The 27131-nt window shown below is 36.9% G+C and overlaps 1 protein-coding gene across 10 annotated transcripts; it reads left to right on the forward strand.

Annotated features, from left to right (window-relative positions):
* The first annotated feature begins 8374 nt into the window (after positions 1 to 8374).
* GPR85 (G protein-coupled receptor 85) lies at positions 8375 to 13931 on the forward strand. Of its 10 annotated transcripts, none has more exons than XM_074315714.2 (4): positions 8375 to 8655; positions 9169 to 9304; positions 9584 to 10170; positions 11273 to 13931. In XM_074315714.2, exon 4 carries the CDS (start codon positions 11443 to 11445, stop codon positions 12553 to 12555), a length of 1113 nt encoding a protein of 370 aa, XP_074171815.1. In that variant the 5' UTR covers positions 8375 to 8655; positions 9169 to 9304; positions 9584 to 10170; positions 11273 to 11442; the 3' UTR covers positions 12556 to 13931. The 10 variants fall into 10 exon arrangements, with proteins under 10 accessions (XP_074171815.1, XP_074171813.1, XP_074171819.1 ...); XM_074315718.2 differs by lacking the exons at positions 8375 to 8655; positions 9169 to 9304 and adding an exon at positions 10792 to 10925 and having other exon boundaries at positions 9477 to 9914; positions 10049 to 10170; XM_074315719.2 differs by lacking the exons at positions 8375 to 8655; positions 9169 to 9304 and adding an exon at positions 10826 to 10925 and having other exon boundaries at positions 9477 to 9914; positions 10049 to 10170.
* Positions 13932 to 27131: the final 13200 nt, after the last annotated feature.

Here is a 27131-nt window from a genome sequence, read left to right on the forward strand (position 1 = left end):
ATCTGTTTTATATGTGAATTCCAAGTATGATCTCATCTGAAAAAAAATCTTATAACATTACCTTAAGAAAAAAAAGTTCCACATCCACTATTAGGTCACTTTTTAAAATCTCTCTTGACTCTAAAATTCAAATTTTATGGAATCTAATAATAAAATTATTAAGGTAGTATTAAATAAATTCATAGTTGAGGTTTCTACTTATATGCATCTTTAGATCAGTTCTGGCTCTGAGTTGAAGGGTTTGAATGAATTTAGGGTAAAAATACAGGAATCATCCCAACAGTCAACAGGAGATTGTAATGAGCCTCTAAGAATCCACAGCATCTGTGATGAAAGTAGGGGAACATCTCTAAGACAACAATACACTTTCTGAAGTTCTTAGGATCCTAGCCTTCTTCCCAAATTGAAGCACATTATGACAATATGAGTTTAAACAGAATATATGACAAGAGGGAGTTTCCGGGCTTGTCAATTCCATGGAGATTTGAATTTTCTTTTTTTTTTTTTTTTTTTTTTGGCTTTTTCTTTCTGTTTCATGAAACTTTGCAACAGTAAATAAATAGTGTTTAACATAAGTTCCACTGGAGAGTGAAACCAGCTGGTTTGGCCTGCAAGGTGTGGGAGATGCAATGTAATGCAATGGGCTCTGATTCTTTAGGTGTAGAGACTGGCTCCTGAGAGAAACCATGCAGAAGGGATGCCTCCGAGCCATACTTCACACAACAGAGATTTCATCTGGGCTCCAAGTTTTGGCAATTGCTTTTTCTTCTTCAAGTCTGGTCACCAACTTGGCATTTACACACCTGATTAACTCTGAGTATGGGAATTCACTTCTCTGGGCTTATTATTCTTATCTATAATAAAGATTTTAGGCCTGATAGCTCAGAGCTGGTTTGAGTACTTAAAATGTGGCCAGTCTGAATTAAGGTGCTCTGTAATTGTTGCAAAATACATACTGAATTTGGAAGACTTCATGAGAAAAAATATATAAAATATCGCTAATACTATTGTATTGATTATATGTTGACTTAATATTTTGGATATATTAGTTTACATAAAAAGTATTATTAAAATTAGTTGTATTTGTTTCTTTTTACTTTTTTATTTTGGCTACTAGAAAAAATTTAAATTACACATTAAATATTTATGGACAGCACTAGTTTAGACTCTAGAGGCTCTGTAGTTTACTGAGAGGGCATAAGATTTAGTGTCAGGAAAACCTAAATCAAGTTTCTGGTTTCACCACTGCTTGAGGTAAGTCATGTAGCACAAATCACGACTTTCCATTGACCTTAGCCAAGTTGCTATATCTCTCTGTACCTCAACTTTCCTCATCAGTAAAATTAATTATGCAACTTGCTTATTAAGGTTTTGTGAAAATCAAATAAGTTAATTACTGCAAAGAACACCTGTCACATAAACAAAATATAACTATTATTCATCTCTCTAAGCTTGTTTTTATTATATTGAAAGGAGAATGCTACTTCATAGGATGAAATTAGAATCCAATGAAGTAACATTTAAAATTAATTTATAAATCATAAAAACTAGGTAAATATTAATAACTGTTCAGCTCTAAAAGTCAATAAATCTATGCCACCCTGATGGTCATTACAAAGTTTAAATCTTCTAGAGTAAATATGAGTTTAGTTTTCATACTCCTTCACCCTAGACCAGTAGTAGGTTGGTCTACTGTGCATGTTTTATATCTCATTACAGACAATGTTCAGAATGACCTTTTAGTAAATAGTCAAAAAAGGTTGGGATGGATGTCAATCTCAGTCTCCAACTTGTGTGTAATATCAAGCATTTAACTTGCTCTTTTAATAATTTTGATACTGCATAGTTTTTTAAGTTGACTTGGGGCTTTCAACAACATATTGTACTTTATAAGTATTAAACATATTGTGAGAAAAAGATTTCAGCCATAGTACAGCTCCCGAGGGGAAGAAAGAGATTATTCTGCTATTTATTTTCAAAAGACCATACATACTTGGAGATTTCTCAAGAGAAATAAATGGGAAAGAAAAAACATTTGATTTTTAGTTATAAATATTTTTTTAATGGAAACATTTATTCATATATTCCACTAATAATTACTGAGTGTCATTTATGTGCCAAACACTATCCCAGGCACCAGGGACACAAAAATAATCAACATAGACAGGAATCTTGCCCTCATGGAGTTATATAGTATCAAAATTATTAAGAGAGCAACTTAAATATTGAGCATATGTGTATATACCCAAGTTAGACGGTGACTTTGTCACAGATCAATTCTGAGCTTTTTTGGTTTTTTGCTAAAACATCACTCTGAACACAGTTTGAGTAGGATCAAGCTTCAGTTCATCTCTTCACTAAACGTTAATTTATGTATTAGGTTGGTACAAAAGTAATTGTGGTTGAAAAGTTTAAAAACAATGCAAAACCTCAGTTACTTTTGCACCAACCTAATATCTTCTGTAGTAGTAAGACATGGTAAAACCTCAGAATCCCACCTATTCAATGCCAGTTGGCAAAAAAAATAAATCACTGATAGAGTGGATTATATACAAAATGTATATACACTAGTACATTATATACAAAAGTGCAGTCTCTGTATGATTCCTAGTCTTTCAACCAAGTGCCAAGAATTTATGGGCTTAATTCCCATTAGAATTTATGGGAATTCATAATGTGTAAATGAAAAAAAAAAAAGATCATTAACTGGAAAGTGAAACTTGAAGAGCCCTGAGATAAGGGTGTGCATTTTACATATGATTTTCATAAGGACCTTTTAAAGTTAAGTTTTAGAACTGTTTAGGTTGTAAGATGTGGAGCAGATTAAGCACCTACTGACTTGGTTTAATGGAGACTGAAAGCTGAAAAGGCTGTCTGGTGCAGTGAAAAACATTCCCTGGACTGGGAGTCTACAGACCAACTGGGGTTTGGTCCCTGACTCAAGAATTTACAAATTTTTTGGATGCAGAAGGCCTGCCAGTACAGGATGCCATGATTCTAGATCAGTTAAAGGAGAAAGATAATCCAGACCCTAAGCGGTGACATGATTCATGCTCAACCCCAGTCCTTCCCGCCTTCTGAAAGTGAGCTACCATCCTACTTCCTGCTGTTGGAAGCATTGTTCTGTGCAATCCTTGTTCCAGAGATTGGCCTTTCTTCAAGCTAAGATGATTGAAAGAATTATTCGGTTGGTAGGTTTTTATATTGTATTCAATTAGTAAAATGAATCAGCACTACTTTATACTATAAGAGCCTCTTATATTCAGCTCTAATGTATGCCTGGTAAAGAAGGGGGAAAAAGTATCTTCTAAAAAGAAGACAAAGAAAATGCAAGAAAAGATAACCCTTATTTTTACCTAAGAGTAATATCTTTATGAAGTCTTTCCAAGCAACTAAATGGTCAGTTTCTGTTTCAACCTCTTTCCTGTCTGTTCCATAGATAATTATTAATAATCCATAGGCAAAGTTAGAATAGAGAGTATTCATCATTTAAAATTTTCTTTCTATATTATTGAGATTTTTTACTTCTGTATTGATAAATCACTTTAATTTTGTTTTCAGAATATTCCACCCCTTTGGCTATTAAAAAATTAATGATCGTAAATTCAAAGCCAGATTAAAGTTGCAGATACTTTGTCATGTATTTGAGCACCAGATTAGGAGCTCAAAGGATAAAATATCTACTCTTGGCTCATAATCTGCATGAGTTATTAGAAATGGTTTGAAATTACTGAGTACTAAGGCAAGTAAGAAATCATGTAAATGCTAACGTAATAAGGCTAAAAAGCAAATCAAATTCCTCAAATCCAGAGTAACTCCTTGACCAAGTAAACTTTCTGCTTGTAAAACAAATAATTATGCTAACTTTTGTAAATTAAGAAAAACAGAGTTGAGTTGGAGCCTGTGTCACTGGTTTTTTTCTTCTTTTTCTGTTCTAGTCTCCTCATAGCACCTCGCACAGCACCCTCTCCATAATAGGTTTATAATCAATCACCCATTCAACAAAAATGTATGAAGTGCTGTCTACATGCCAGGTTCTGTTTGGGCAGCAGGGAAGAACAGGGCAAAATATAATAAGACAATGTCTACACTTTCACAGGATTCATATTCTAGTGGTGACTACGACATGTGCTGAATGAATGAAATAATGTCACCCCAAGACTTATTCATAAATCCTTTTTATTGTCGAATTAGGCATGTATTATCACACTTCTATTTTTATCAAATGTTAACCAAATTAGAGTAGTAACCATGTTTGTGAGGTATGGGAGTTTTGGTTTTGTCTTTGTTTTGCAAAGGTATTACTCCGTAAAGAGAAAATTACGAAGGTTAAAAAATTAGAAGAAATGAAAGTGGAAGGGCTAATCAGAAAATCAGGATGCAGGACTAGACATTTAATATGGGAAGTTCTTAAATTAGCATCTAAAGTAACATTCTTTGTTTTCAGTCATGTTTTAATTATGCCCATTTATCAAAAAGCTAAACACCACAAAAGCTTAAATAACCATAATCTGTTCATATTATCATGTAATTGGTGCTTATACTGATGGCCTTAATGCACTGTAAGATTTAGGTCCTCTAAATAATCAAAGAAAAAAACGCCTTATACTTCTTGATTTTTAAAAATTGTATTGCATTTTTATTCCATGAAAATTTACAATCAATGTAAGATACATCTGACTCTCCATTGACCTGAATATTAAATTAAACTTGCACTCCTTAATTATTTCACCAACACTTGCTTTGCTTCCCCACCTCCTCCCAACACACACACACACACACACACACACACACACACCACTCACTGTCATGCCACACCCTCATGGGTCACTTTTTTCTTTTTCATGATTGAGAATAACTTCATCTGATTTAAAATAAAAAAAGGCAAAAGGGATTGAGACAACTTAGAATATTTTATAAACCAAGGGCTTTTCGTCAAACTCTAAAGTTTCACCAGACAGTGGGGAAACTTGCATTTATTTGCTCTCCTCATTCAAAGGACCACATTTAAATAATGTAATAGAAGAAGCGTAATAGTGTAGTAGTCTAATAGAAGAAGAGCTTTAAAGACTTCCAGAAGACTTGCTGTATTTATTTAAATAACTATCACTTTGTTCATACAACATCAAGAGAATTCATTAAAACCTTTATCACAATGAGAAGTGCTGTTGTTAACAGTAAAAGTTTCTTAGCTTGACTTTATGAGCCTATGTCCCTCGCTTGTTAATTCCTTGCAGTCTGACCTGCTCTTCTGAAACCGCCCTCTCAGAGGTTGCGGATGATTTCCTCATCACCAGATCCAATGATATCTTCTCATCCCTCATACTTTTTATCCTTTTAGATACAAGAAACACTGATGACCCCTTCCTCCTTGAAATTCTCTCCTCCCTTATAGACTTATGACACTGATGCTTCTCCTTCCTTTCAGTTTGTTCTATCTCCAGTTCTTCCATGTTCCTTTTTGTTTCTTACATACACATGTTCTATTCGTTTTTTTCTGTTTGTCCAGAGGGAGGGGAATGGGCATGTTTGTTAATTTATTTAACCTCAAACTTCTCTCTCAACAATCTTTCCCTCGGCAATGTTACCCAATAGTTATCCTAGCCCTACCATCACCAATGGGTACTTTGGGCTCTTCTCTCCAAATTCATATAAGATATCAACATTTGAATGTTCCACCAGCATTTCACATTCAATATGTCTAAAATGAACTTATTACCTTTCTCACTAAACCAGTTCCCTTTTTTTCAACTTTTTCTATCTCTGGTTAATAGTGCCTCCTGCCTCCCAGTTATCCAAGCTCCAAACCTTACAGTCAAGTCTCTCTCCTCAGTCTCCTTTGCTTCCCTTATCTAATCACTTGATTTAAAAAATGTGGCTTTTACCTTTTCTTCCCAATCAGATCCATCCCTTTGTTTCTGTTCATTCAGGTGCACCTCCTCCACTTCTAGCAGTTAAACCTTTTCCTACGTTGACACAACAGCCTGTACACTGGTGCTATCTCTTGATTTTTCATTTCTTGCAAGATAGCACAGTGATTCCTACAGAGTAGAACCTTAACAGATGTTTGTTAAATGAACTAAATAAAGGAATAAGTTTTAGTTTTCAAACAGAAGGAAATTGCCAGAGAAGTTAAATCACTGTTTCTAAAAATCTGGATCTTAAATTGAGAAGGAATGTCTTAGAGATGCTAGCCTTAAAATTAAAAATGAATTATATTAACACTTTGGAACCTGTTTTGACAGAGTAGAGAGAAAAATGAATGAATGAATGACAAATGAGTCTTAGATTTTGGAAAGAAATAGGCCAGATTCTTAATCTTTTAAAATTCATTACAATTCTGAAGAAATTTCACTTTTTGAGGTGTTCACAATTATAGTTATTTTGAACTCCCGAGGCACGATTTTAAAATCCAGTGGAAGTTCTTTAGGTCTAGTGTATTCTTTCACCATTCTATTCCTCAAGCAAATGGAGTACAAAGCTCCGGAAACTTTCAGTTACTTAGATGTTATTGTGAAAAAAGATCATTTTTTTGCAACAGACTAGGAGGTAAAAAAACATTATCAAAATATAAATGCATAATCTCCCTTTCTCTTGGTCACTTATTCCAAGTTAGTGAATTTTAAAAAATATACTATTAGAAAATGTTTCTATGCAAAAGTCCTTGATGTGAGTCTTTCTTACCAAGATAGCTTCTAGAAAATTTATAGAAGTCTCTTTTTCAAATTTAGCTTTAGATGTTAGTAAGAGTCGAGAATATCAATGATACATATTTTTAAAGTTTTGATGACAAGCTTTAAATGGGAGAGACAGCACTTTAAATGAATGATTAAAAAATCTTTTCTTAGAACATTTTATTTTCGCCTATCATTCTCTGCATTTGACACATATTTTTACATAAACAATGCATAGAACAAAAACACTGCCTTTGACCATCATGACGCTGTGCATCACTTGGCAAAAATCTGAAATGTTTGATTTTGAAAAGAAGATACTCGCTGTTTTAAATAAAATTGTATATATTTATTATAAGAACCAAATTAAGCAAATAACTGAGTCTTCCTAATTCACTGATCAATATAATAAATGTAACATGCAAAGAACCTGAAAGCCTTTAGAATCCTTCAAATCCATGGTGTATAGTATATTGCTGTTGTTTGCTTTGTCCTTCTATTTGTAGTATGACAATTTTTCTGGGTATAAAGAATCAAAAAGAAATTAGCAAAGATCAAACAAGGTTATGATCTGAACACTTTGAAGCAATGATTTTAGATTTGAGAACTTGTAGATGATATGAAATTTTTGTCAAGTTATTAAATATATATATTTTTAAATACCTGTTAGTGGAAGATGCAGACTTTAATGTTTTTTCCAGTAGTTAATGAACTAAATGGACATCTCATTAATTTATTGAGCCCCCTTGTGAGGCAAGAAAATGTCATTCTCATCTAACAGCTGGGAAAACTGAAGAACTAGTGGATGTAACTGCACTCATTTGCAAAGGATAACAATAGCTTTAATATAGTATGAGATGTGAACATGAAAAAATATTGCACACACACATATCCCCTTTCTTACTTTTAAGGAATCAATACCTGCTTCTTAAAGTATATTTAAACCCTTGGATCTTGTTCCTGTACCTTTTGGCAGAGTAAATTATTGCCTCATGACCCAGCAGTGCAATCACCCTTTTAACTTACATTTAAATAGTTTTTCCCTAATCCATACAACCTAAGATCTAGCCAATCGTGAATCTGCAGGAAGTTTATTTAAGTCTCTTATTCTATAGATTTTTAAACTTTAAAAATTCAGGAAATAATAACTCTTTGCAAAGTACATTGAGACACTAATTGGGAGGTAAAAATGAACAAATTGAATTGATTGGTAGTTCCATAAAAATACTTTGACATTTTACTTACAAAGTGTAAACTATCATATAGTTTTGATCTCTTCTGAATTTGTTTTGCAAAAAGTGTACTGTTATACTTGAATAGAAATGCCCCTCAAGTTACTACAGTACTACTGTAGGATTGATTTTCCTAAGTTAAAGGAATGCCAGAGTTAGGTGCTTTATATATATATTCCTTTAAAAAAAATCATTATCTATTTCTAATGGATTTAGGATATTTCAAAACAAATTAGGAAAATGTAACATAATTTCAGTATTACCAACATAGGGCTTTGTGTAATGACTGTGACATCATGACAGTGAAGTATTCATTTTTAAGCTTTTAGCAAAGAAAGCTTTACCTCGGTATGACCAATAGAAATACAATATGTAAATTAACCCATATTATCTGTACGCTGATTGGCTTGACTTCCCTTGAATGTCACAATCTCGCCACCCAGCAATGAGGTATTTTACCGGAATCTGGAGATCAAATTATTACTGTAGAGAAGATACTTATTTTTTGTTTCATTAACAGATTATTATAAAGCAATAAGCATACCAGAGGAGAAGCAGACGTTTGACTTCGGGAATTAATGAAAGGACGTCTGCTCATTTTTTGGAGGCGAGTTGTTGTCATTTAAAATCTTACACCACCCCCACAAACAAAACTCTTTCGAAACGGTAAAATACGGAAAAGGGATTCCAGAGGCATCCCTAAGCACCCAGCTGTCAGGCTATGATATCATCGGACCTTATGGACCGGTGTAAGCTTTATGAGTTCGTGTTTAGTGTTTTCCTTCCGTAATAACAAGGGGAGGACGGGAGGGAAGGAAACTCACACAACTGCTTTGAGGTTACCAATCTATTGGTCAGTCATACTTGCAAAAAAGAAAAAAGAAAGAAAAGGCTGTCTCTGGGTGGGGTGGAATGCAAGGAATAGTCATTTAAAATATTTGTAGATTCTTAAGTCAAATTCGTTAAATCATTTTGCAGTTCTCTGAACTTAGCTTCTCCCTACATAACGCATATTTGCGTGCATTCCAGAATAGATGACTAACAAAGACAGGGTTGCCTTAACCGGATTTCCCCTCTTCCCCATTGACAAAATTTTTCTTGACTGCATATATATGTGTGTGTGTGTGTGTGTGTGCGTGTGTGTGTGTGTGTGTGTATGTATATATATACATATATATCATATATATGTGATTTTTGTTTCTCTTTTCTTCCTCCCTTCCTCCCTCCCTTCCCCTTTATCCTCACCTCCCCCCTCACCCCAGCTAACTTGGAAATTTAAAGGTCAGCTGGGGAAATGATTTAAAAAGAAACCTAAACGGAGCTTTGGACCACCCCGAAGAAGACCGGAAGACAAGCTCCGGAGGCCGCAGAGAGGGCGCCCTGCGCCGGCTGCCCCAAGTGCGCGGCCCGGGTGGCGGAGGGCGGAGGGCGGAGGGCGGAGGGCGGAGGGCGGAGGGCGGAGGGCGGAGGGCGGAGGGCGGAGGGCGGAGGGCGGAGGGCGGAGGGCGGAGGGCGGAGGGCGGAGGGCGGAGGGCGGAGGGCGGAGGGCGGAGGGCGGAGGGCGGAGGGCGGAGGGCGGGCCTGAGTCCTGAGCGAGCCTCTCCAGCCCCAGCTGCACACGCGGGGAGGGAAACGTTCAGAAGCAGCCACTAGGAGACAAAAGCCTCATTTTGCCAGCCCAACAGGACAGAGCATTCAGTGAACTCCGGCAATTCTGGAAACGGGTCGGGACTAGGGTTGGCTCCACAGCGGCCGGGGCCTCCGCCCTCGCCGCCGCGGCCCCTGCGTTGCTGGGGGAGACCGCGCGGCTGCGACAGGGGAGGACGCGGCTGGAGCTCAAGGAGGCTCCAGCGCGCAGGCGCCGCCGAGCCCTGCCTGGATGCTCAGTCAAGGCACCAAGGCAAAAAAAAAAAAAAAAAAAGGCAAAAAATAAAAAGAAAGAAAGGAGAAAACCCCCCGGCAATTTATGGAAGACGCTATAGTCTGTCGGGATATCCAACACCAACAGGTAGGAGGACATACTCTCGGTTAAGTTTAGGGGTGGAGGGCGCAGTGTTGATGAAACTGCAGGCACACCGGGAAAAAGCCCTCCCTAAGGTGGTGTTTGGTTTTTTTTTAAAACAATAAACTGCATAATGGAAGTACATTCAGGCAATGCATCTTCAGTTGGGCTTATTCAGAGCTCCATTTATGGAAAGCCTTGCAAGACTAAGGAATATCAGATCGCGAATCACCAGGAACAGAAGCAGTCTCCCCATCTTCGCGTATGTAATGCATGTCTCTCTTCCCTCCCCCTCCTCCACCCCCCATTATAAATCCAGGGGTGGCGGGTTTCAGTTTTCATAATGTTGCATGATGAGATAGGCATTTACCCAGGGATATATCAGTGGGGAAATTAAAATCATCGAACGCAGGTTTGCCTGAGCCACCATCAGCGTATTCCGGGCAAGTGAGAAGTGGCAAAGGAAAGATGCTTGCTAGGAATGACAGAGGAAGCCCATTTCCCTGGTGTGGCTCCCAGGCACCAAGGAGACAATGTGCATTTCATTTTCAAATGAAGCCACTTGTGATTTGCAACAAAGATTATATCAGTGTAAACAGAAAAGCTTAATTGCCCAATAAATACGGGTTCATGTTAAATTCATTTGAACCCAGGCAGCCAAGATTTACAAATGGAAGTGCTTTATTCCTGTGGGTGTGTTTCCCTGGCTAATATTTACATTAACCATTTTTAATAATCGTATGTGCTTAAAGGAGAAAAGATTTGCCAAAATTGGGGTGGGGTTGCCCGGGAGGTGGGGGGGGAGACAAAAGATTAAATCACATCAAATCTTGGGACAAGTTCCTACTAATTTAGAAGTCTAATGTTGAAATTATGATTTAAGGTGAATCAACAAATACTCTTCTTACAATATGCAGCATGAATAGTGACACTTGAGTTAAAAGACATATTTTGGATCTGTATCAGCGGAGAAGCTGCCTGTAAAATACTGACAGATACTAATAGAACTCAGTAAATGTAGGTAATCTCCTTTCTGTCTCCTATTAGCAATCTTGTTGTGATCTACTGATTAATTCCTGGACTGGCAAATTTTATGATTGTGGAACATTTTATTCCTTTTGTCCTAAATGTACCCAATAAAATATATGTCCTCCAAAATAGGGACATTTTTTAATTCATCTAGCCCAGAAAACTAAGCAAGCCAGTTCTCTGAAATCTCAAGCAAAAGTACGTACTAAAGCAAATAATATTATTCAAAATTAAAACTTTATTTACTTCCCCAGAAATAAACAGCTTTATGTTAGTACTGCCTGACATCATTGCTTGTTAACTTAAGAACTGATAGCTCTTTTTTTTTCCCCCAGATATTCTGATGGCAAATCAAATGGAAGAAAAGAGAAAGCATGACTGCAGATCGGATCAGTTCTCTTTGTGGATTACATTTTCAGTAAAATGTATGGATCTATCTTTTCCTTGTTCTTCTATCTAGATCATGAGACTTGACTGAGGCTGTATCTTTATCTTCCATCCATCTATGGCGAACTATAGCCATGCAGCTGACAACATTGTGCAAAATCTCTCTCCTCTAACAGCCTTTCTGAAACTGACTTCCTTGGGTTTCATAATAGGAGTCAGCGTGGTGGGCAACCTTCTGATCTCCATTTTGCTAGTGAGAGATAAAACCTTGCATAGAGCACCTTATTACTTCCTGTTGGACCTTTGCTGTTCAGATATCCTCAGATCTGCAATTTGTTTTCCATTTGTATTCAACTCTGTCAAAAATGGCTCTACCTGGACTTTCGGGACTCTGACTTGCAAAGTGATTGCCTTTCTGGGGGTTTTGTCCTGTTTCCACACTGCTTTCATGCTGTTCTGTATCAGTGTCACCAGATACTTAGCTATCGCTCATCACCGCTTCTATACAAAGAGGCTGACCTTTTGGACGTGTCTGGCTGTGATCTGTATGGTGTGGACTCTGTCTGTGGCCATGGCATTTCCCCCAGTTTTAGATGTGGGCACTTACTCATTCATTAGGGAGGAAGATCAATGCACCTTCCAACACCGTTCCTTCAGGGCTAATGATTCCTTAGGTTTTATGCTGCTTCTTGCTCTCATTCTCCTAGCCACACAGCTTGTCTACCTCAAGCTGATATTTTTTGTCCACGATCGAAGGAAAATGAAGCCAGTCCAGTTTGTAGCAGCAGTCAGCCAGAACTGGACTTTTCATGGCCCTGGAGCCAGTGGCCAGGCAGCTGCCAATTGGCTAGCAGGATTTGGAAGGGGTCCTACACCACCCACTTTGTTGGGCATCAGGCAAAATGCAAACACCACGGGCAGAAGAAGGCTATTGGTCTTAGACGAGTTCAAAATGGAGAAAAGAATCAGCAGAATGTTCTATATAATGACTTTTCTCTTTCTAACCTTGTGGGGCCCCTACCTGGTGGCCTGTTATTGGAGAGTTTTTGCAAGAGGGCCTGTAGTGCCAGGGGGATTTCTAACAGCTGCTGTCTGGATGAGTTTTGCCCAAGCAGGAATCAATCCTTTTGTCTGCATATTCTCCAACAGGGAGCTGAGGCGCTGTTTCAGCACAACCCTTCTTTACTGCAGAAAATCCAGGTTACCAAGGGAACCTTACTGTGTTATATGAAGGAGCATCAGTAAATCTTTAGCCTTGTGAAACACTGACCTCTGCTAAGCAATGTGGCCTGTAGCCATAGCTGGAGAAGAAAATCAAGAATGGGATCAGCGGTTATAAGGATTTGGGCAACATTCTGCAGTCTTTGCAATAGTTCACCTATAATCCTATTTTAAATCTCAGAGTGATCCTGCTGACTGCCGGTGAAGGTTTGTAATTAAGAAAGGACTGAACCACTGCCCTAAATTTCTTTATGTGGTTGAAAACTTGATAATGAAATTGGCAGGTGCTAAGTATCAGTGCTAAATGCTGTGTATATCACTACTTATGAAAAAACATCAAAAAAAAAACAATTAGCATTGGACATCTTAATAAATTAAGTTGACATGAGGTAAATGTATTGATAAAAATTAATTTTAGAAGTTTGAAGACTTTAAACCATTTCATACTATTATTGTTTTGCCAAGATGAAAATATTTGGGGACTTAAAGTACTGTAATCCAGGAAAGACGTGCCATCAATTATTGGATTATCACACTTAAAAAAGTTACTTTGTAAGTTTGGAGGAGCATTCCAAAGCAGTATATTAGTTCTAATTAGAGTTTACGTTTTTTAAATTAATACATTACTATTTATAAATACCATTTTCCTTACCTACTAGTGAAATTGCTAGCATTGAACTGTATTACGTGGTTTTTGTTGATTTGGTATAAAATGTTTCCAATTCCTTTTTATTTTGCGAATGCTAGATATTGGTCTGGGAGGCAACATTAATGGTACCAACTGGTCACAATTGAGCAGTTCTAATAAAGCATAATAAACACATGTTGCCTTAAAGGGTTATTTAGTATCTTTATCTTATTTTGCATTGGAGCAAGTAGTCAAGGGAAATCAAACCAGTACCTAGGTCATGGTCATGCGTATGGAACTGCATGGACGATCATTTAATACTCTTCCCTTTTTCCTCACATGATTTGAAAATTAAGGTGCACATCACTGGGCTAAGATGTTCTTCTGAGGTGTGCTACCCATTCTAGTGTGTTCTAAGAAGGAGGCAGTTGATCTATGTTTATATTTTAAGTCAGCTGTCAAGCGGAGACCGCAGCCTTAGTATGACATCCTGCACAATCTGAAGCGTTTCTTCTACAGAAGGCACAGTCTTGTTTATACTTTCTGCACATTCAGTGTATTGGTCATTTAAATTATTTCCGATTTACCTTGTGAAAGCTTATAATATGATTTCTGGTATTTTAGAAATACATTAGAGTCTGTGAGTCTCATTCTTTAAGATACAGATGTGTGATTTCAATATAAAGTTGCATTTGCCAAAATTTACCCATGTAGCCTGTTAATTTTCTTGGAATAAATTTTACATTTTTTGCAAATAACGTTTTCTTTTTTGTTTTGTTTTGTTTTGGTTTTGGTTTTTTAACTTGGAAGGCAAGCACAAACTAGTAAGACTAACTTTATTATGGTTTTGTAAATTTTATTTTTGTTGCTTACTATAATCTAGAACTGGAAATGTATAAATGATAGGGAGCATAAAGCTGAGAAACTGACAAATCACATCTGTAAAAGCATTATTTGATAGCATATCATAATTATACTTATTCTCACAAACCAGTAATATCTAGAGATGTATACCTTCCTGGTTGGTTCAGAATTTTAATATAAATATCACATTTTAATTTGGGGCAGAGTAGAAATTTGGGGTTCTACATATTTAACCTGTAAGAACAGTTTGCAATAATGTTATGACAAAGCCAGAAAGGTTGTTATTGTTTTTGTTTGCTTTTCATTGTTTTTGTTTTTGGGGGGTTTTTTGTACTTAAAAAATAAGTTTAGGAATCTAGTGGAGCAGAATTCTGTATTGCTATAGTAGTACATCTGTAAAGAAAATATAAATATAAATAAGAAAAAATAACTGAAATGACTCAATGATATGTGCAACTATTCAGTTTGCTCATGTAAGGACAGCTCAAGCTGTGATTTAGTGAGGACTGACCTCATTTTTATTTTAACCAAAGTTGTTTGGATCTGAGACAAAGTTTAATGTACAACAGTGAGTTCAATCTAGCAATAAAGTCCCCTTGTTGGTACTAATATCATTATCCAATATACAACAAAGGAAATATTATCACAGGACATTCTGATAATATGTGTCCAACTCAAAAAAAACTGCAGTAGAGACATGATTGCAATCATTATCTTTATAGAGAACTTTGCTTAGAGGTTCAAATATCACCAGCAATCAGGAGAAAATTCAGCAATGATCTGGAGGACAGAGTAGGCTTTATCATCTCCAGCCTCTATGACGTAAACAAGAAAGCTGAGCACGAGTAAGATTAGGGGAATGAGGAGTCAAGAGCAGCAGCCAAGTGAGATTGCCAACTGCGCCTCACTACTTGGAATTCCAGATTCTAACAGTTTTGATAAGTGATCTGCCCCAGGGATCAGTGAATAATGCTGAACTCTAGTGACTTTCATTTAAGCCTAGGCTTGACTAACTTGGCATGTTAGGTCAAAGGGCAAGCAGTGGTAGAGACACGTCCTGGGTTAATCAGCGCCATTTGTGAGCCAATGAGGAATGGTAGCAACCATATAAAATAAAGTCTGCCTCCGTGTCTTAATGACCAGATCACACTATCTATTTTGCCACTCATTCCAATATTCAATATTTAAAACCAGTTGGTTACTAATTCAATTAAAAATGTTACTAATCTTCAACACATAAAAATATATTCCCACTGGGGAGTCCAACTTCCCTGTGAGAAAGACCCATTATCAATAATCACGTGTCCTTCTTGGACTAATTACATGTTAGCGGAACAGTCTTTCAATTGTTTTCCTTACCAGTAGTGATGTGTTGGCATGGATGTTCCTGTGCTGTGTCATGTGGTTCCCTTAGTGCACAGTGGGTTTATCTGCGAGATGCCTGGTGGAACTGGACATTTAGCCTGACTGGAATCGCATGCAGATGTTTACTGATGCACAACAGGGTGAGTGACTTGCCCAGGTTCCCACAGACGCCCCATTTAAATAACACAAAATTAACCATAGTGATTTGACTTTTAAAAATTTATTTGTAAGACAACGTATTAACTGAATTATCTTCTTTAATGTTAGCTGGTTGGATTTCAACACCAGCATTTTTTATAGAGGCTAACTGATTTGTCATTGGTAATGCATGAATATGGCTACTCCTTCCAGAATGCTATCTGAATTGTTTATTCATTTATTCATTCACTCAACAAACAGGTGTTGGGCACTGGGCTTGGTGGTGAGAGCACAGTGAAAAACAAAACAGAACCATCTCTTGTGGACATTTCTTAGTCTAGTGGGAAAGACAAACTAAATAGGTAGTAGCAACAAGTGAGGTGCATTAGGAGTGTTCTCCATTTTCCCTGAGTGCCTTACCGCTTATCTTTTCTTAGTGTTCCTTGGGGTCTTTTATATATCATACTCCCTCCATTCAGAGGGAATCCCCGATTCTGCTCACACTTCATTTAGCTCAGTCACCATGTTGTATTTTGGAACCCTAAATTCCCATATTAATGCAATACACAAAATAACAACATAACCTGGTTGTTAAAGTCCCCCCCACTCCCACCCTCACCACCACCACCCCTCTGCACCCCCGCCTTTCTGGACTGTTCACTTCCACAAGAGGTATTTCGATTCCTTCCAGAGACCTGGACGTGTCTTTTCTTCCATTCTCATACCTTCTTGCAAGTTAGCATGAGAATGCCTAGGAAAAGCAAAACCAAAAGAAGGCACTAAGAGCCCACGCCCAGGGGGCCTCCCGTGGGGCTCCAACAAAGATGGGATAACCTGTACAACAGGGTACATGTCTTTTATTATTAAAGCATGCCACTCCAACATTTTTATTGTGCCTTATCAGAGATTTACACCAAAACTCGTGAACCTCCTATCAGCTAAACAGTTTGGCCTCCAAAATTTACTTTCATTGTAAATACAATTAAACATATTTACAATTACAGAGACATATTCCTTTTCATTCATGTAATAGTGAATTGTTGAAACGGATTACTGTAGGACAGTTGCAAACAGAACCAAAACTTTTCATTTCTGTGTATTCACCATTAGATAAATTTACTTTATTCCATTCTTTATTTTATTCCTCCAGTATTGTTATGGTATTAAAACAAACAAAAAAAGACCCAGCTTGTATTAGTTCCATACACAAAAGATAAATAAGGTGATAAATGGTAATGTTTCAAATGCTGGCTACATTAATTAAGGTAGATGGTTATCAGAATTGTGGGTTATTCACAATTCCAAAGTCTTATGAGTTTGTTTTACTATGCAAAATACACCACTTTTGTGTTTGTTAATATTCTCTCATAAATGTTTTGAATGAAAATTGCAGGGTCTACAAAGATAATTTTTTGTTATTGCTTTTTTTTATTGTTGTTCTTAACTTGGGGCATGCTAGTGTTCTGTGATTTTCCCAGTTTCCTCAGAAACCTTTTTTACACCAGATTAAAATTATACAATTGCTTAATTTTAAGACACAGGTTCATAATTAGTCTACAGTGGTTAAAACAAAGGTGTCATTTGTAAATGACTCTATTATTTTTTGCCATCAGTCAAAACAGTCAAATAAGTTAAAGAGATTTTGAGAATTAGAGCAATGGAGGAAATATTTGTTTGGCTAATTCTTTTTGCCGTGCAATGTAACAGGCTCTAAAAGTATATATTAAAACCAAGAGGTTTTAACTTTATAAAATAATTCTATTAATAAGACCTGGTTTTTAAAATGTAGAAGGAGCTTTTACATCATCTCCTTTTGCTGAAAGGATGATGTTCATTAGCTGCTCGGGCCCTTTTAATTAAAAGGATTTTAAAACCAGTTTTCTTCCCACCACATCAGGCAGTTAATACAAGACCTGGAGCACTGAAAGGCCCCCTGGAGGAAAGCAAAGAAAATGTGTTTCTCTGAGTGTGGTAGAAAAAGGCCTCCAAGAAGCCACAGGTGGTTTGGAGTGTGGGATTATTCACACATGGCATTCACAGCCAGCCCCCTGCCCCTTCTGGGGCCACAGCACAGCTTCTTCCTCAGAAAGACGGGTTTTCACATTTGGCTTGAAGACAGAAAACAGTTCCTTTTCTTTCTCTGTGTTTGGAAAATAATAGATTCTTGACACAAATACTAAAATTGATACTATAACTCATGTCCTGATTTATAGGATTTTGAACAGATTTATAGGATTTTGAACAGACAATAAAATAATATTGGACTTACATGGATGTTCAAGATCATGGGGTGAAAAAGTGTCATTTATTATAGCATCAGAAAAAGCTATAACAGTAAAATTTTAAAGCTGAACTGATAATCGAGCTTCAAGTAGGTAATTAGTTGTTTCTTTTCATAGCTTAAAGAAAGAAAAAAAAAATCTGACTAGATGAAAGAGGAGCTTGTTTTCTCCTCCATCAAAAATAATGTTCAGAGAGTTCATTTTCTCCAGGGAAACCAAGAATTTCTGATCACTTCAGTAAGCATTTTTACTTAGCCATCATTTAATACAACAACCATATTTGTGTGCCTAATGCATGTATGATGTTGGGCAAGTCACTTAAATTTACACTCCTCATCCGTAGAAAGGGGTACTAGTACATACGTCCCGCGGTTATGGAGAGGACTCAGTGAGTGTCTCAGTGAGTGTCGTGAAGCCCTTAGAAGAGTCTGGCGTCTTGAATAAATGGTACTTTTTACTGGCTCTCTCATAGTTTACCTTCTAGTAGCAAAGACACAAATTATGAGGCAATCTGATAAGTGCTGTAAGGGACATGTGGGATAAGTGTTAAAGAAACAGATAACTAATTAACTCTGAAGATGGAAGGAGGAAGGTGCCATAGAAAAGGTGGCAACTGAATTCAATTTTGAAGGAGAATTTTAATGATAGGATATATCCAAATGAATATTTCCATCTACTGACTGCGGCGTTCTAGTTTACCCCCACGATCTCAAAAAACCTCTTCCCTCTACTGTGGACTTCGAGTGCATGCTCAGGCACTCGAGTCCAGCACCAGAAGTCCGTGAGTGCTGCGGTCAACGTGCAAGAACAGGAAACACCGATGTTTCCGTTCGTCACATGGTACGCAAGGCAACGTTAGAGTCACACTTTCAGGATAGCTATTGGTTGACTCAAACTCCTGGTTTCAACACTGTTTTTACGAGGGATGAATATCAACTAATTAGATCCTTCATTTTTCCAATAATGATGATGAATCATCGAAGACTGATCGGCTTGCAAAAATCAAGCCCATAATACATTTAGTGAAGGATACATATGTTTCCGCCTATAATAGCAATAAGTAATTGTGTGTGGATGTGTCCATGTTGAGATTCAAGGAGCGTTTATTTTTCAAGCCATATCTCCCCAGTACACCAAGTACAAAATGGGGCATAAAGACGTGGTCACTCTGTGATTCACAAACAGGATTTCTGTTGCAGTTTGATGTATATACAGGCCGAGATTCATCTCAAGATAGTGAAGCTGGGTTGAGAGCAGGGTGATGTCCAGCTTGCTGAATGGATTTGAAGGCAAGGGACATGTAGTTTGTACAGACGATTTTTATTTAAGTGTAGAACTTTTTGAGAGTCTAAGACTGAAAAACATTGGAGCATGTGATACAGTGCTTGCCAATAGGAGAGGACTACCTTCAGGTATGCGGATTGGCAAGCTGCCGCGTGGTGACCTCCAGGGAATGCGGGAAAACAACGATCGATCAGTGCTCGCTTGCACTTGGCAGGAGATATGGAGAGTTAACATGATCTCCACTGTTGGTTATGGTGGTGTTGGGGAAGTGCACGTAAGATCAGAAAAGGGAACGAGAACTGTGTTGAAACCAAGTATGCAAATTCTGTACAGTGCATTTAAGGGTGGAGTTGATCGTTTTGATCTACACTGTGCCACTTAGTCTTTTGATAGGAAGTCTAAGAAGTGGTATCAAACCATATGGCATTTTCTCATTGAAGTGGCTGTAGTAAATGGCTATATATGTTACAACATTCAAAACCCTAACAATAAATTGAGCCAGCAGAAAATCAGGGAAAAAGTTATAGAGGGCTTGTTAGATAGATTTTCAAGAAAAGATGGAAGTAATAGGGGTTGCAGGATGTCTGCACAAAATAAATTTGGCTAACAGAACGCCATTTTCCCAGGCAATTTGAGGACAAGAAACAGCAGCCTGATTGCTGCCTGTGCAGCATTCTGCCCTGACAATGTGCAAAAAAGGGGAAAAGTGTTTGCAAACAAAAACAAACCACGTATTATTGTGCTATGTGTCCTGGAAACCCAGCAATGTGTGTTGCTCCTTGTCTCGAGAATTATCACTCAAAAGTAAAATATAAAAAGTCCTTTCAGTGTTCCAGAAAGAAGGTTTAGTGAAGCAGATGTACATTTTTCTATACTTTTGTGTTTTTCAAGAATGAATAACAATAGGAAATTTTTATACATAAAAAATTCCATTTATGTACAAAGCTGCCCAGATTGTTATTATTAAATGCATAAAATAATCAAAATATCAACTTTTTTTGTGTATTTCTGACAGATTTTGAAAAAAAAATTGAAACCAATTAATGCAGTGAAAGAGTTAATTTCATCTGCTTGACAAAGTTAGAAAAACCATTTGAAACAGGAAATAAAAGGAACAAAAGGCAAAGAGATTTGAAAGCTCAGGGTGTGTTCAACCTAGAGATCATCTAATCAGAGAACTTTAATGTATGGCTGGGGCTTAGGTACCAGGAACAGGAGAGCCAACGTGGCACAGAGGTGAAAAAGCACAGGGTTGAAAGTTTAAGTCCTTCTGTCTGTTACTACCTTTATGATCTTGAACAAGGTAATTCAACTCTTTGAGTCTCAATTTGCTTATCTGTAAATGGGGGAGTAAGTAGGCGCAACCATTACTTTTAAAAATTTGCTTTGACGATTAGATGAGATAGTAACTATCACTAAATACTTACTATATGCCAAAGACTGTTCTAAATACTTTTTATATATATTTGATTATACTCATTTGATTATCACCATAAGTAGATGCTATTATTTTCCATACTTTACAAATAAAGAAATTGAAGCACAGAGAAGTTAAGTAACTAGCACAAGTTAGTAATAGGCAAAACATGGATACAAAGCACATAGTATAGTACCCGGCCCAGAGTAAACATTCAATAATATCGGCTATTGTTGCTGCTGTTACTGCTGTTAACAAAATAACTGAGGTAGGTTAGAGACTAATGGGAGCTGATGTGACTGAGCAGAAACAGAGGTCCAGCCTTCAGACTTCAACTACACCTGACTTTTCCCACTGAGAATCTAAAGGAAGCAAAGAACAGTAGCCAATTGCCTAATTCCCCTCTCTGCTTTCACATAGGATCATATTACCACAGAAACAAGAGAATGCATCCATCTCATCTTTCAAATGACTTCTTAGAAGGACATTGCTCAAATTACATCGATTAAATATTAAAAGTGAGCTACACAACTCATACCATGTGGAGAGTTGTACCAACTCTGGCTCATAGCTCTTCAGTCCTAAGTCAGTTTCATCATATTCTACATAAAATGTAGATTTTAAGTGGATGATACCATAGGCTGGGTATAACCCTTTCATGGAGTCTGTTATCAAGTCTCCCTTTAAAGGTCCTACTTTCAGGATCACCATTGCCAGCCATGTCTCAACTACTTATTTACACTTATTTCCCTACCCTGAAATCTCTCCAGAGTCTTCTGTAACTCTCATTCACAACTCTATATAGTAAAGGAATGATTAATGGAGAATACAACAGCGTAATTACCTCAACAGTCCTGTTTGCCTGGTATTCACGTGGTCATCACACTTTTCTAATTATTCACTCAGTCAGTGGTTTACACACCTAGCTGTCCTTCACTGCATTTTTAAAAGCTGTTATTTTGCCCATTTGAACCCCCTACATTCATCCCAGTTGAGCTTCATTCTTTCTACTTGACCTCTCACTTCACCAGTAATTGTACCAACGTGATTCTGCCTTCTCAAGTGATAGCTGCTACCATTGCCCCACTCCGCTTTGATGGTATTTGTGGTCTCAGTAAAAATGGTTTCTATTTAATTATCCTGTGGAGTATGGAAAAGCATGCCAGCCTGGGTGTCAGGAGCTGAGCTGCTGACCGGCTACAGGCCATGGTCAGATTCACTGAACCTCTTAGTTCCGTCAATTATATAATAAAAAGGTTGATCTCTAAATTTTCTCCAGCTTAGAAAAGATCTATGCTTTGTCCATTTGGGTCACTAATATCCCCAGGACATTAATGACATAGTTATTTCTAACACACATAGCTTCCCATGGCTGACAATGTTCCACTGAGAGCTACTTCCTATGTACAGTTTTTCATTGAGTAGGTTCCTACCTAAGCGACCCAAGCTGATCCTAGCTTCTTGATAACAACACTACAGAATATCTATAGCATATTAAAATATTCTTTCACTGGGTTCCTGCTTTATTCGTCTGTTAACTTCATAATAACACTTTTAATTTTAATCAAACAAATTTTATGCCCTGCTTCCATTTCAAATGTCCAAAATATGGATATTTATGACTTGTTTTTCTTTTTTATGTTCTATTCTCATTTCTAAATAACTCATGGATTTATTTTAGAGGGTATCAAATTTGTTTCATGTTCCTCTTTCAAAAATGAAACATAAAATTTAGGAAGATATTTTAGTACCTCCACTGTTTGCAATTACAGAATGACCCATCTTTGAACATATACTTAATAAGCACATACTGTATACAAGGAGTTGTACTGGGTGCTTTAAAAATCTTTTAATTGAATCTGGTATTGGATGAGATTTTAATTCTTTGGACGAGATTTTAGTTTTAAAAACTTATAAAATGAACAGGAAGCTAGGTTTTTTGTTTTCTTTGTTGTTGTTGTTATTTTTGCTATGCCTTACATGCATGATGACACTGGCTTTTAAATTCAACCCAGGACAAAATAGTTTTTCTATTATTTTTAATCACATCCTAGGCTTAGATTTCAATGGCTATAATTAATGGTAATTTTTAATTTATCCTTTCTCATTTATAGCAACAAAACTATTTAGTGATTATAAAACACCTTTTTAAGTATATTTTGAGTCTAGTGCTTGAGTTTTAAGAGAAAGAACTAAAAAAGATATTCTTATGATGGTAGTAACTTTGTAGCTACTAATAAAGAATTTGGTAGGTACCATAGGAAAATATTCATGCATCCTACTGTTCATAGTTCAAGAAAAAGAAGTTCCCATTTACACATGGTTTTGATATACCCACAGTGCTTTGGGAATTCTTTACAATCTTTTCATCAGTGATTTTAGACATGATGCCACTCAGTTTCCTGATGCAGAAAGAACCTGTATTCTTCTCTGTGGTGCTATTATTTGTTATGCCTGCAAGGTCTTGAGCATTTTCTGCAGTGCCAGAGCTCCAGTGCTTTATATTTCCATCACAGGCATGAAAAACTGTCATTTTTAGGAAGAAAACATAATGAGAGAGAGACATTTTTTACTGTATTGAATTTTGCTGAAGAATATTTACTCTCCATTATAATTTTAAGTCCAACTTAAATTGTATGTACATGATAAAACAGAGTCTCATAAATATTTAACCAAAAACTATTTCAACCAACTAAAACTGTATTTTTATTGATAGTAATTATCAACTATAGAATGTCATTTATGATGAACAGAGGGGAAATGTAAAGGAAATTGCAGAACCAATTTCCTTCTTAGATGTTTCTCTATGTCAGAAGACAGAAAATATAGTTAAATACATTTCACAACTAATAGCAGAAACCAAAATGGAGCAGGACACTGTATGTAATCCCCAAAGAGAATCCATATAAGAAATGAAAGAGAATGAATGGTCAGGTTATTCCAGTGATGTGAACAAGTGACACTAGGGGAAAAAAATCTTCATTAGTAGGAGAGTTTGAAAAGTTTGAAAGTAATAGGGAAAAAGGATGGGACTGATATTTCAAATGGTTTAAAATTTGATCCCATTGTTTAAGAACCTTCAATTCTCTCTATTGTATACAGAAGGTCAAATACAAAGTCCATTACTAAGTCCTTCCATGGTGCAGCACTGTACTCATCTATTGGTACTCTTCTCTCATTCTTTTCTATTTGTCATTCCTCACCAACACCACATAAACACACAGACCTTTCCCACAGCATACAGGCACACACTTTTCCTTCTCCCCCAGGCTTTCTAACTCAAGCCATAAGTCCATTCCAATTTCATGTTTGATCATTTTGACTCACAAGAATTTCTCAATTCTCTGCATGCCTAGGTTACACGTAATCTGTATGTGGTTTTACATGATATGATGGTGTTCTCTAATTGTTCAGATTTCTCTAATAAGATTGTAAGCTCATGGACCTTGTCATCTATGTATTTTTTACCCTTGCAAGGTACCCTAGCTCATCACTAGGTGATAAATAAATGCTTAAAAATTTTAAATAAATGTTTAAAATATTATGAACATATAAGGTGAGGACACAAAATATTAATTTTAGAAATTTATTTATTATAAATCTCTTTGCCCTTGTCCCAGTTGAGATGTTAACTCAAACATTATTTTCAAAACAGGCAGAGAGAAAGAATCTATAATCAAAATCTAGATAATCCTGCCCTCTCCTCTGTAAATGAATATACTACTAATTTTTTAGGGGGTATTATCACTATTTTTAAATAATGTTTTATTTTTCAATTACAGCTGCATACAAAATTATGTTTGTTTCAGATTAGACATTTATAAAATAAAGTGATTACTCCAAAAAATCTAGTACCCATCTGACACTATACATACTTACTACCATATGGACTATATTCTATATGCTGTATTTTACATTCCCATAACTATTTTACAACTCTGAATTCTTTCCCTTTTTTCAACCATCCCACCAACACCCCTACAATTTGGAAACCATGAAAATGTTCTCTGATCTATGAGTTGGTTTATTTTATTTTTTAGATTCCACATATAAGTGAAATCATATGCTATTGGTCTTTGTCTGACTTATTTCACTTAGCATAATACCTTCTAGGTCCATCAATATTGTTGCAGATGGCAAGATTTCATTCTTTTTTATGGCTGAGTAATATGCCATTGTATATATGTACCACTTCTTTATCAATTCATCTATTGATGGACACTTAGGTTGCTTCCATATCTTGGCTATTGTAAATAATGTTGCAATGAAAATATGGATGCATATGTCTTTTTTTAATTAGTGTTTTGAATTTCTTCAGATATCCAGAGATAGAATTGCTAGGTCCTTCTTTGTCTCTTGTTATTGTGTTTGTTTTCAAGTCTATTTTGTCTCGTATAAATATTGCTACCCAGAATTTTTTTGGTTTCAATTTTCATGAAATATCTTTTACCATCCCTTTACTATCAGTGTGTTTTCATATGAAGTGAGTCTCTTGTAGGCAGCATATGTAGGGGCTTTGTTTTCTTATCCATTCAGCCACCCTATCTTTTCATTGGAGCATTTATTCCATTTACATTTAAAGTAATTGTTGATAGATGTGTAATTATTGCCATTTTGTTATTTCTACTTTTTATCTTTTCTTCTTAAAGAAGTCCCTTTAACATTTCTTGTGATACTAATTTGGTAGTGATGAACTCCTTCAGCTTTTTCTTGTCTGGGAAGTTTTTATCTGTCCTTCAAATTTAAATGATAACCTTGCGGGGTAGATTAGTCATGGTTGTAGGCCCTTGCTTTTCATCACTTTGAATACTTTGTGCCAATCCCTCTGGCCTGCAAAGTTTTTGTTGAGAAATCAGCTGACAGTCTTATGGGAGCGCCCTTGTAAATAGTTTTCTTTCTCTTGCTGCTTTTAAGATTCTCTTTTTGTCTTTAAACTTTGGCATTTTGATTATGATGTGTTTTGGTGTGGACCTGTTTGGGTTCATTTTGTTTGGGACTCTCTGCACTTCCTGGGTTTGTATATCTATTTCCTTCACCAGGTTAGGGAAATTTTCAGTCATTATTTATTCAAATAGGTTTTCAATTTCTTGCTCTCTCTCTTCTCCTTCTGGTACCCCTAATATGTGAATATTGATCCGCTTGATATTGTCCTGGAGGCTCCATAAACTATCCTCATGTTTTTGGATTTTTGTTTTGTTTTTTTTAATGCTGTTCTGATTGGGTGCTTTCTGCTACTTTCTATTCCAAATCACTGATTCAATCCTCTGTTTCACCTACTCTACTGTTGATTCCCTCTAATCTGTTCTTTATTTCAGTTATTGTATTCTTCATTTCTGACTGGTTTTTGGTGTTTCCCATCTTTTTGTTGAAGTTATAAGGATGATTGTTGAACATCTTTATAACCAGTGTTTTTGAAATCTGCATCTGGTAGGTTGCTTATCTCCATTTTGTTTAGTTCTTTTTCTGGAATTTTGTTCTCTTCTTTCATTTGGAAAACGTTTCTTTGTCTTCTCATTTTGGCTGCCTCCCTGTGTTTGTTTCTGTCTATTAAGTAGAGCTACTACATCTCCCAGTCTTGCTAGAGTGGTCTTATGTAGACGGTCCCATAGGACCCAGTGGCACAGTCTCCCTGATCACCTGAGCTGGATGCTCCCGATGTGTTCCTTGTGTGAGTTATGTAGCCCTCCTGGTATAGTTGAGCCTTGATTGTTGTTGGCAGGTTAATGGGAGGGATTGACCCTCAGGCTGATTGGTTGTCAGGATTGGCTGTAACTGCAGTGGAGGAACTGTTGTGCAGGGGCTGATCCTATGGAGCAGGATTTGCTTTAGCACAGAGGGTGCCAAAAAAAAAAGTATACATATTTTAAGAAAGGAAAAAACTGTATTAAAATTAAACTGATGGTAACTACTTTAAGCACCTCTTGTAATTGCAGAAATCAAATGTGACTTGTAGTCATCTTTTATTATTGGTATACATTGACTATTACAATTTTAATACAGGTTTTTTTTTCCTCTCTTAAAATGTATATACATTTTTTGGCACCCTCTGAGGGCTCTTGTACCTGCCACGTCTGCCCTTTAAGTGTGTCATTTGTGGGGTGGTTGGGTGGTGCTCTGATGTGGTCTGAAGCTGGCCACTGGGTGTGTTGTTTCTGGAGCCTCTTAGGAGGGGTTCTGGTACAGGCCAAGGTCAGTTGCTGCCTATGCTCTGCCCGGAGCCACTTGGTATGTGCTACAAAGTGATCTGCTGATGTTTGTCACTTGTGTTGGTCTTGGAGGCCTGGGAGAGGCTAAGCTGTGAATTGAGGCAGCTACCACTGTGCCACTCTTGGGGTTATTTAGCAAGAGGTACAGGCACACTGAGCCAGATGCTACTTATTTGGGGTTTGTGAACCTTTGAGAGATTTTAGGAAAGTCTGCAGCATTAGTCAAAACAGACCATTTGTATGGAAAAGCCATTGAAAGTGGCTTCAGTGGGCCTGCAAGTGGGTGGGGTGGGGTCTCTGGGAATCACCAGAGTGGACTGAATGGTGTTAGCTAGGTTGATGGAGACTCAGATATGGTGCCTTCCTACTCATGCAGGCTGGGTGCTGGGTGGGCTCAACAAA

Source organism: Rhinolophus sinicus, chromosome 8, assembly GCF_057876585.1.
Source record: "Rhinolophus sinicus isolate RSI-liver-muscle chromosome 8, RSI-T2T, whole genome shotgun sequence".
Lineage (NCBI taxonomy): Eukaryota > Metazoa > Chordata > Mammalia > Chiroptera > Rhinolophidae > Rhinolophus > Rhinolophus sinicus.